Source organism: Pristiophorus japonicus, chromosome 20 (assembly GCF_044704955.1).
Source record: "Pristiophorus japonicus isolate sPriJap1 chromosome 20, sPriJap1.hap1, whole genome shotgun sequence".
NCBI lineage: Eukaryota > Metazoa > Chordata > Chondrichthyes > Pristiophoridae > Pristiophorus > Pristiophorus japonicus.
In genome coordinates, this window is record NC_091996.1 from 72,978,495 (window position 1) to 72,989,790 (window position 11,296).

General features: G+C 45.7%; 1 protein-coding gene across 1 annotated transcript; it reads right to left on the minus strand.

The window, feature by feature from the left end:
* Positions 1–3,956: 3,956 nt before the first annotated feature.
* Positions 3,957–7,133, minus strand: LOC139232572 (zinc finger protein 3-like). Its single transcript, XM_070862999.1, has 2 exons — positions 7,051–7,133; positions 3,957–6,075 (listed from the first exon to the last, which is right to left on the minus strand). The coding sequence occupies exon 2, from the start codon at positions 5,965–5,967 to the stop codon at positions 5,095–5,097; it is 873 nt and encodes a 290-aa protein (XP_070719100.1). The 5' UTR covers positions 5,968–6,075; positions 7,051–7,133; the 3' UTR covers positions 3,957–5,094.
* Positions 7,134–11,296: the final 4,163 nt, after the last annotated feature.

Consider the following 11,296-nt stretch of genomic DNA (forward strand, 5'->3'; position numbering starts at 1 on the left):
GAGAAAGCAGGAATGGGGTCCTGAAATGCATGATCAGCCATGATCATATTGAATGGTGGTGCAGGCTCAAAGGGCCAAATAACCGACTCCTGCACCTATTTTCTATGTTTCCCTGTCCCTCGGTATCAGTTTCTGGGAAAGAAGGATGTCAGTAAAGTTCCCTTTAGACCGCCCTGGATTTGTTTGATGGGCAATATAGAGGGAGCATTACTCTGAACCTAACCCATGCTGTACCTGCCCTTGGAGTGGTTGATGAGGCAGTGTAGAGGAAACTTTACTCTGTATTTAACCCATGCCTTATCTAACCCGTGCTGTACATTCCCTGGGAGTGTTTGATGGGACAGTGTAGAGGGAGCTTTACTCTGTATCTAACTCGTGCTGTATCTGCCCTGGGAGTGTTTGATGGGACAGTGTAGAGGGAGCTTTACTCTGTATCTAACCCGTGCTGTACTTGCCCTGGGAGTGTTTGATGGGACAGTGTAGAGGGAGCTTTACTCTGTATCTAACCCGTGCTGTACCTGCTCCGAGTGCATTTGATGCTGGCACGAGTTGCTCACATCGATGAACACACCTTTCAACTGAAAGATAAACCCATCAGCTTGTCCCTGGACGCAGGTCCTGAGGGTCAGTGAGTGTCCCGAACATTTTAAACATCTCCTCATCCTTTGTTCTAATCAGAAGAGCCCCAGGTTCTCGAATCTCTCTCCCCATAACTAAAGCCTCTTGTCCCTGCTATCATCTCAGTGAATCTCCACTGCACCCGCTCCATGACCTTGACAGTCACCTCACAGTAAAATGCCCCAAAACTTGACACAATATTCTAAATACAGCCTAATCAATGATTTGTGCTCGACACCCGATTTATAAAACCAAGGATAACATTTTTAAACAACTTGATTAACTTGTCCTCCCATATTTAACGATTTGTGTAAATGAACACATTGTAGGTTTTAAAGATATTATCACGTGGCTGAAATCCATTGCCATGAAACGTCTGATATAATGTGTATTATGGGAGAGAAATTTATTCTGAGTTAGAAACTCAAACAGGAGCTTCACTGCAGACAGGTCACCGTGGCAACACTGATAAGGCATTCCATTCCACTGAACCCACTGACTGGAAACTGTAATCAGATCAGGGGAAACAGAGAGTTTTCCGTTATTAACCACAATATAAGCTTCATACAGAGTGAGTAATAGATTCAATTATAATGTGCGATGAAAGGTTCTGACAGAAGGTCTCTCTCCACAGACGCTGCCTGACCTGAATATTTCCAGCATTTTGTTTTGATTTCAGATTTACAGCATCCGCAGTATTTTGTTTCTGTAATTGGAATGTTCTTTCAGAGAGCCGCACAGGCACGATGGGCCGAATGGCCCCCTTCTGTGCTGTATCATTGTGATTCTATGAAGTGTCAGTTTAATGCAATTACAGAAGCATCAGAGAGTTTGTATGAGAATGTAACTGAGTATCGAGCCAACGTGTCTGGGTTATGTAAACTGGACATGTTCACACTGGGACAGAGGTTGAGAGGTGATAGGATTACTGTTTGTGGGATTCTAAAGGGACTGGATAATGTAGAGCATGACAAGTTATTTCACCTTGTCCAGAACAGTAGAACCAGAGGGCATGGCCTGTGCTTAAAGGGGGTAAATTCAAATCCAATCTGTGGGAACAATATTTCAGTGAGAGTGGTCAATCTATGGGACAGGCTCCCTCGGGAGACAGTGGAAGCAATTCGTGTTGACTCATTCAATGGAAATTGGTCCGATGTCATTCATAGAATGCCATTTTGGGACACAGTGTGAGAGTAATTTGAGACGTGATGTGTGGTAAGTGTAGAATGCTGGGGAGGAACAGGTGACTTTGGTCCTCTGGGTCCTAAAGCTCTCCACCCCTGGTGTTTTCCTCGCCTCATGTCTGGGTCTGTTGTACACTCATTGATAGCGACTGATTACTGTGATTGGTCAACACTCCAATACTGCTGTATCATGGGACCAGCAGGATGGTAGAAGGCCAATTAGATGAGAACTGAAACAATCCAGAGTAAGGAAGGAGAAAAGGCCCAAAAATGGAGCAGTCAGTAACAGGACATCAATTGGTCTCTTAACATGGAGACACCATAGAATCCACAAAAAGTGTTTTTGAAGCAAAGCTGATTTATTTGACATTTATCCAGAATATTAAACTCCAGCGCAGTTACAGGTGTTATCAGCAGAAACAAACCCCAACTGCCTAAATGAACATGATTCAGTCCTGGATGTGATTAACAGCAGCAGAATCCAACCTCTGCAGTCATTTGTGAACTTGCCGGTGTCTCAGTAAGGAGGATGACTGAGTGAATCCCTTCCCACACACAGAGCAGATGAACGGTCTCTCCCCGGTGACTGCGTTGATGAGTTTCCAGCTCAGACGGGTAACTACATCCTTCCCACATTTCCACGGTTTTTCCATGGTGTGGGTGCCCTTGTGTCTCTCCAGGTTGGACGAGGAGTTGAAGCCTCGTTCATACATAGAGAACACGTGTAGTTTCTCTCCGCTGTGAATGGTGCGATGTTTTTTCAGGCTGTGTGACAGGTTGAAGCTCTTTCCACAGTCAGTGCACTGGAACACTCTCACTTGGGGGGGGGGGGGGTGTCTCAGGGGTTTTCCAGTCACATTGATGTTTGAAATCTTTCCCACAGACAGAACAGACAAACATTTCTCCTTCCACATTGAAAGGCGGCTGATATTCAGGCCCTGATGAATGGAGTGAGTGTGTGAGATGTGGATGTGATGTTGGGTGTGAGTTTGCGGCCTGTAAATACTGCCCTTCTCACATCCTGGAACAGCACTTTACAAAAGCCATCACTGAGAGTCCAGGATAGAAATTCACAATTGCTGTCCCAGAATCTAGAACTCGGGGGCATAGTTTCAGAATAAGAGGCTGCCTACTAAAGATCACATTCAGAAGAAATTTCTTCTCTCAGAGGGTTGTGAACCTTTGGAAATATCTACTCCAGAGAGCGGTGAAGGCTGAGTCATTCAATATATTCAAGGCTGAGATAGACGGATTCTTGAACTATAGAAGAGTCAAGGCTTATGGGGAACAGGCAGGAGAGTGGAGTTGGGTCCAAGATCAGATCAATCATGATCATATTGAATGGCGGAGCAGCCTCGAGGGGCCGTATGGCCTATTTCTTGTGTGTCGGGATTGTAGTATCTGGGAGTTTGTGAAAAACAAGACTGTCCCACACAGCCTCATCTGCAGCAAATGTCTCTGCCTCATGACATCCCAGCTCAGAGTCGGTGAGCTGAAATCCAAGCTAGAGACACTCCAACATAAAAGGGAGGTGCAGAAATTACTGCATAATTTACTCAAATACAGTCACACACCAGAAGAAAGCACAGATGCAGGACAGGGAGAGTGTGACTGTCAGTCAACCAGGTATGGGGAACATAGGAGAGGGAGTGAAGGAGGTCCAACAGACTCTGCTCCTGTCCAATAGATATAAAGTACTCAATATATGTGGGGATCAGGAAAAAGACAGTGGGAAGGACCGCCGGAATGCTGCCAAAGGCACCATGAAACAGGGGGAAGTCCAAGGGGAGGAGGTGCAGAGAGGAAAGATTGTAGTTATAGGGGATTCTATCATTAGGAGGATAAATAGTAATACTTTGTAGTCAGGATTGAGACACATTTGCTGCAGATGAGACAGTGTGGGACAATCTCGTTCACAAACTCCCAGATACTACAATCCCGATTGAGATTGGGGAATAAAGAAAATGAATCAATAAATGATCCAGAAACCAGAGTACCCGGGTCCTCAGTCATGGTGCGAAGTTCACTCGCCACCAATTTCCCGTTACTAAATCTCACCTCAGGTCCCGCCCAGTCTAGTTTAATTACTAAATGTTTTCTAACTTGGGTTCAGGCCTGTCATTCTCAGGGAAATTTACAAGGCCTCATTTATTGGTGTGTCCCACCCGAGAGGCCAATAACGCCTTTAATAAACTGGCAGCAAGTGGGTTTTAAGCGGAAAAAGGTGAAAAACGCCAGTATCGATGCCTCAAAACTCACGGACTGAGAAATCCATTGCACCAGCGCCCCTGCCACAAGATTCAATATCCACCCCCTCCACCACTGGTGCACTGTGTCTGCAGTATGTACGGTCAACAAGATGACCAGGGTCAGGTCATGTGCAGTCAAAGGTCAGGGAACAGAAAGGATGGAAAGGTCGCTACAAACTTCCCTCAAGTCCAACCCTCTGATTTCTGTTCTGTAGCCATCTTTCCATCCATTTTGCTGCCTGGCCCTTCACTCCACACGGCCTGACCTTGGTCATCTTGTAGACCTTACACACTGTTACGGATCACAAGCTGGTTACAAAACAGAAAACAGAGAATGGGAGTTAAGAACAGCTACTCAGACTGGCAAAAGGTGGGAAGCGGTGTTCCACGGGGATGGGTCTTGGAACCACTGTTCACCATTTATATAAACCGTTTGGACTCGGGAATCGGAAGTACAATTTCAAAATTTGTCAATTACATCGAATTGGGAGGTAGAGTTAATACTGAAGACAGAGAAAATACAAGACATTAATGAATTTGCAGAATGCGCGTGTAATTGGGAAATGAATTTCAATATAGTGCATTTTTGTAGGAAAGATAAGGAAGCCACATACTATTTGGAAAATAGGAGACTAAATGGGGTAGAGGAGCAAAGGGATCGCGGGGTACAGATACACAAATCACTAAAAGTAGGTTAATAAGGCCAAAAAAAAAAGCAAACAAAGCACTAGGGTTCATTTCTAAAGGAGTTTTCTGTTCTGTGCCGAGGAGCTCTGAACCATTAAAGAGATTGGCTAGGACACATTTCTTACACACCTCAAGACATGTATCCAGAATATTAAAGTCCAGCCCAGTTATAGGGTTAGTAACGTCAGCAGAAACTAACCCCAACTGTCAGAATAAACATGATCCAGTCGTGGGTGAGATTAACAGCAGCAATAACAGCAGAATCCAACCCCTGCAATCACGTGAATCCGCTGGCGTTTTAGCACGGTGGATGACTGAGTGAATTCCTTCACACACTCGGAGCAGGCGAATGGCCTCTATCCAGTGTGAACTCGCTGGTGTCTCAGCAGATGCTTTTTGCTTTTAAATCTCTTCTCACAGTCAGAACAGCTGAACGGCCACTTCCCAGTGTGAACTCGCTGATGTGCCAGCAGGTGGGATGAACGAGTGAATCCCTTTCCACACTCATTGCAGGTGAACGGCCTCTCCCCAGTGTGAACTCGCTGGTGTATTTGGAGATCGGATAACTGAGTGAATCCCATGCCACATTCAAAGCAGATGAACGGCCTCTCCCCAGTGTGAGCTCGCTGGTGTTTCAGCAGGGTGGATGATTGAGCAAATCCCTTTCCACATACAGTGCAGGTGAACGGTCTCTCTCCAGTGTGAGTGCGCTGGTGCACAGTGAGTTCAGATGATCGCCTGAACCCAGTCCCACAGTGAGAGCATATGAATGGTCTCTCCCCAGTGTGAACACGTTTATGGCACCTCAGGACCCCGGAACTTTTATAGCACTTCCCACAGTCCAAGCATTTAAAAGGTCTCTCATCAGTATGAACTCGCTGGTGATTCAGCAAGTTGGATGACTGAGCAAATCCCTTCCCACACACGGTGCAGGTGAATGGCCTCTCCCCAGTGTGAACTCGCTGGTGTCTCAGCAGGTTGGATGACTGAGTGAATCCCTTCCCACACTCGGAGCAAGTGAACAGCCTCTCCCCAGTGTGAACATACTGGTGTCTCAGTAGGTGGGATGAATCAGTGAAACCTTTCCCACACTCGGAGCAGCTGAATGGACTCTCCCCGGTGTGACTGCGCTTGTGTCTCGACAGGCCAGAGGATCGGTTGAAGCCTTGTCCACACACAGAACATGTGTATGGTTTCTCCCCACTCTGAACGGTGCTTTTTGCTTCCATGTTCAAACGTTGATGATATACAGGTCCCAATGAATTGAGCGACTGTCAGATCTTGATGTGATTTTTGGTTTGTTTTTTCCGTCTAAAAATTCTCCTCTTCCCTGTATCCTGTAAAATGAATTACAAAAAGAGGAAAGCGAACGTGAGAGGGAACCCACAAAAATTGGGTTTAATTAATCTGGTCATTTGTGGGGCAGGCACGAGAAAAAAGTGACCAAGAAAGCTGCTGGATTGTCGTAAAAACCCAACTGGTTCACTAATGTCCTTCAAGGAAGGCAACCTGCCACCGGGGCTGGGCCTGCACAAGATTCTGGCCTCTACGGGAAGAGAGAAAGAGAGGTGGGCGAAAGAGGGTCAAGGAGAGGGACTTTATACATGTGCAACTCAACAAGAGGTTTGACAGAACCTCCCAAACCAGCGACCTCCACCAACTAAATGGACCTGGGCAGCAGGTGAAAGGGAAAACCATCACCTCCAAGTTACACACCATACTGACTTGGAAATATATAGGCTTCCCTTCACTGTCGCTGAGTAAAAATCCCGGTACTCCTCAGCTAACGGCACTGAGAGAATACCTTCACCACACGGACTGCAGTGGTTCAGGTAGGCGGCTCACCACCACCTTCTCAAGGGCAATTAGGGATGGGCTATAAATGCTGGCCTTGCCAGCAACGCCCACATTCGGGAACGAATAAAAAAATTCTGTATCTGTAAAATGGATGAAAATCCTCTACAGAAATACTTGTCCCTCGGACAACCCTCTTTCACACTGTGCGGACAGGGTCTGTTTCACAATCTAATCTCCCCCAGAATCACCTCCCCTGACAGTCCCACATGGGGAATTGTTGGCCCCGCTGGGCTCAGCAGTACTGGAGGTGAAACCCAGCAGCTTTTCCTCCATCCCCAGTGCAGCTCAACCTGCTACAACACCCTACACCACACAGGAGGCCCGGAAGCACCTTCCGCATCCCGCGCCCACCCCGACACAGCCCGGCTGGCAATGGCTGGGTCCGCGGTATAAATGCAACTTGTTGTTTGCCTTATGCGGCTTTCCTGGTGCCGGGGCCCGGGCCGCACGCTCACCTGCCGCTCTGCCTCGGGGCCGGGGCCGAGGCCGCACTCGGTTTTGCTGAGGCCGCGCTCCGTTCCGCTCAGCTCAGCTTCCGGGAGCCGCACCGCGCATACTCCGCTCTGGGTGGTGCTCTCCGGGCAACAATCCTTTCCGCGTCTGCGCAGGGCGTCCCTGCTGGTGGAGATAGAGCGTATTCTAGCTCGCGGAGCACTCTGGTAGTCATCCGCCATTTTCTGTATTGTGTTTGCCTGGAGTTCCTATTCTGCGTTTCAGACACTCCAGTGCCAAGTTGTCCAGGTGTTCAAAGGCCATTCATTTCCCTCGCTCCATGTCACTGTTAGCTAAAGGTACAGAGATTGATTTCTCCCCATTATGCATTTGTTTGTGATATGTAGAGAAAGAAAGACTTGCATTTATATAGCGCCTTTCATGACCACCGGACGTCCCAAAGCGTTTTACAGCCAGTAACGTACCTTTTGAAGTCTCGTCTCTGTTGTAATGTAGAAAACGAAGCAGCCAATTTGCGCACAGCATGCTCCCACAACTCTTTTGGGGGAACAAAATAAACGTTAGATCAAGTGCCCCCCGATCTGGGGGACACTCCAGACACTTAACTGCCCCTTTTTTAAAAATGTTTTTGTTTCTTTTTTTTTGTTTTTTTGTGATTTTTTGGGGGGGGCATTAAAACCATATATTTTACAAGTGCCCCTTATAAAAGGGGAGGGCAAGCTCCCACAAAGAGCAATGTGATACTGTCCAGATAATCTTTTCTACTGATGTTGATTGATGGATGAATTTTGGCCAGGACACGGGGGCTAACTCGCCCATTTATCTTTGGAGTAGATCTTTTACGTTCACCTGAGAAAGAAGTGGTATCTCAGTTTAACGCGCTGAAAACCGGCTTTTCCGATGCCATCCTAGGTCCGTAGAAACTCTGTACAGACCTGGGGAGGCCGCAATTTCTGGGCCATTGTGTCACTGTGAGATGAGCAAGTGACTCTCTTTTCTATACTCAACTGGTGAATGGTCTCTCCCAGTGTGACTGTATCCATGAGTTTCCGCCTCAGACGGGCAACTGAATCCATTCCCACAGTCAACAACAACAACTTGCATCTATATAGCACCTATAATGTAGGAAAGAAATGACCTTCGGAATTCTCCCCAGTATCCTGGCCAATATTTATCCCTCAACCAACATCACAAAAAACAGATTAAATGGACATTATCACATTGATGTGGTGGTAGATGCTGTGCACAATTTGGCTGCCGCATTTCCTACATTACAACAGTACTTGATTGGCTGTAAACCATTTTGGCACTATATAAATGCAAATCAATCTACCTTTTCTATTTTCTCGCAGCCGATTGTCTCTGAGGTAAATTTATTCCAACAATCTCAATAACAAGTGTTCCTTTTACCCAGGTATTTACGTAGTTACCGAAGAAGGCGACTTCGCCAAAGCTACGGTCAACGAGGAGGTTGCTGGTATACTGGATCAGATCAAAATAGATAGAGAAGATACGAGAAAGGTGGATTGCTTAAAGTGAATAAGTCACACGGTCCAAATGGGAAGCATACTAGGTTACCGAGGTAAGTAAGGGTAGAAACAGCAGAGGTGCTGACCACAATTTTCCAATCCAGAGGACTGGAGAATTGCAAATGTTACACACTTGTTCGAAAAGAGAGAAAGATAAATCTGGCAATTACAGGGCAGTCAGTTTAACGTCGGTGATGGGGAAGCTTTTAGCAACAATAATCCAGGAGAAAGATAACAGCCACTTGGACAAGATGAACTAATGAAGGAGAGCCAGCATGGATTTGTTAAGGGCAAATCATGTTTGAGTAACTTGATTGAGTTTTTTGATGCAGTAACAGAGAGAGTGGATGAGGGCAGTACAGTTTATGTTGTGCATATGGACTTTCAAAGTGCATTTGATAAAGTACCATATAATATCTTGTTAGCAAAATTGAAGCCCATGGGATAAAAGGGGCAGTTGCAGCATGGATACAAAAGTGGCCAAGGGATCAAAATAAAGTTGTGGTGCATCGCTATTTTTGGACTGGAGGGAGGAATACAATGGTGTTCCCCAGGATTCAGTACTAGGACCACTGCTGTTTGATATACATTAATGACTTGGACTTGGGGGTACAGGGCACAATTTTGAAATTTGCAGATGACGCAAAACTTGGAAGTATCGTAGAGTAAACATTGAGGAAGATAGTAATAGATTTCAAGAGGATAGAGACAGGCTGGTGGAATGGGTAGACATGTGGCAGATGAAATTCAACACAGTAAAGTGTGAGCTGATACATTTTGGTAGATGAATAAGGAGAGACCATACAAACTAAATGGTTGTAAGGATTTTAAGGAGGTGCAAGAACAGAGAGACCTGGGGGTGTTTGTACACAATTATTTGAAGGTGGCAGAACAAGTTAACAAAACAGTTAATAAAGTACTTGGGAGCCTGGGCTTTATACATAGAGGCATTGAGTACAAAAGCCAGGAGGTTCTGCTAAACCGATATAAAACACTAGTTCGGCCTCAGCTGGAATATTGTGTCCAATTCTGGGCACCACACTTTAAGAAGGATGTGAAGGCTTTGGAGAGGGTACAGGAGAGATTTACTAGAATGATTCCTTGGGATAAGGGATTACAGTTACATGGGGAGACTGGAGAAGCTGGGGTTGCTCTCCTTACAGCAGATAGGGTTAAGAGGAGATTTGACAGAGGTGTTCAAAATCATGATCAGTTCGGATAGAGTAAATAAGGAGCAATTGTTTGGAGTGGCAGAAGGGTCAGTAACTAGAGAAACAGATTAAAGATTCAAAGGTGACTTGAGGAAACACAGTGAGTTGTTGTGACCTGGAATGCACTGCCTGCAATTGTGGTGGAAGCAGATTGAAGAGCAACATTTGAAAGAGAATTGGATAAATACTGGAAGGGAAAACATTTGCAGTTATGGGGAAAGAGCAGGGCAGTGGGATTAAACGGATCACTCTTTCAAACAGCCAGGACACATGATATCCTCCTGTACTGTATCATTCTATGAAATGGTGACTGGTCAGGGAGCGTCTGTAAAGGTGCCGTTCTAGTAAATCTCTTCTGCACCCTCAGGCCTTGACATCCTTGCTAAAGTGTGGTGCCCAGAATTGTACACAACACTCCAGCTGAGGCCTAACAACTGTTTTATAAAGGTTTAGCATAATATCCTTGCTTTTGCACTCTATTCCGCGATTAATAAAGCCAAGGATCCCATATGCCCTTTTAACAGCCTTCCCACCTTCAAAAATTTGTGTACATGCACCCCCAGGTCTCTGTTCCTACATCCCCATTAAAATGGTCCCATCTACTTCATACTGCCTCTCATTCTCCAGTACACCATTCACCACCACTCTGCTTTCTGTCCCTTAGCCAATATCATTGCACTCATTCTGTGCTATGCCTTTTCCAAGGCCAACATATTTTCCCGGAGGTTTGTTGCCCAGTTCTCCAGATGGGGTCTGACCAAGGCTCTATACAACTGGAGCATCACTTCTATATTCCAACCCCGCGAGATAAAGGCCAACAATCCACTAGCCTTCTTGATTACTGTCAGGATGTAGAAGGTATTTACAATGAATTCAAGGGGCCCTTACATTTCTGATCTTTCTTTATTCCATCCACTCGAGGAGTTAGATAACAGACTATCTCCTGTGAATACAGAGCTGGATTATTGGGCCGGCATGTGTTTACTTGTTTGTCTTTTGTTTAATTTGCTGAGTGGATTTAAATTTAAAACCAGGTTTGCAGGCGAGATGCTCTATTCACACATCAAAGGTGAGAGAGATGCTGCCAGGCGCACGCTAAGCCCAGTCGCTGAAAGTGATTAACAAACTGGGTTTTGTGTTTAGTGATCCCGGGCATGTTTCCAACACCTTCCCTGGATACCAAGGCTAGGAGAGATACGGGCAGATGGCACTTGTCCATGTGAGTAACCCAAGGTCTGAGAACTGAAACAATCTAGAGTTAGAAAGGAGCAAAAGCACAAATGATCAGTAACTAGGACATCAATCAGTCTCTTACCTTGAAGACATCAAGTAGTTGACATGCTGAGTTTGAAACAAAGCTGATTTATTTAACATATATCTGGAATATTAAACTCCAGCCCAATTATAGACATTATTAACATCAGCAGAATCAAATCCCAAACTGCCAGACAGAACATGTGCTGCTGAAACCCCCATCCATGCCCTTGTTACCTTGAGACCCAACTATT

Coding starts and splice junctions, on each gene's coding strand:
- LOC139232572 (XM_070862999.1), bottom strand. CDS start 5,967: ATGGAAGCAAAAAGCACCGTTCAGAGTGGGGAGAAACCATACACATGT.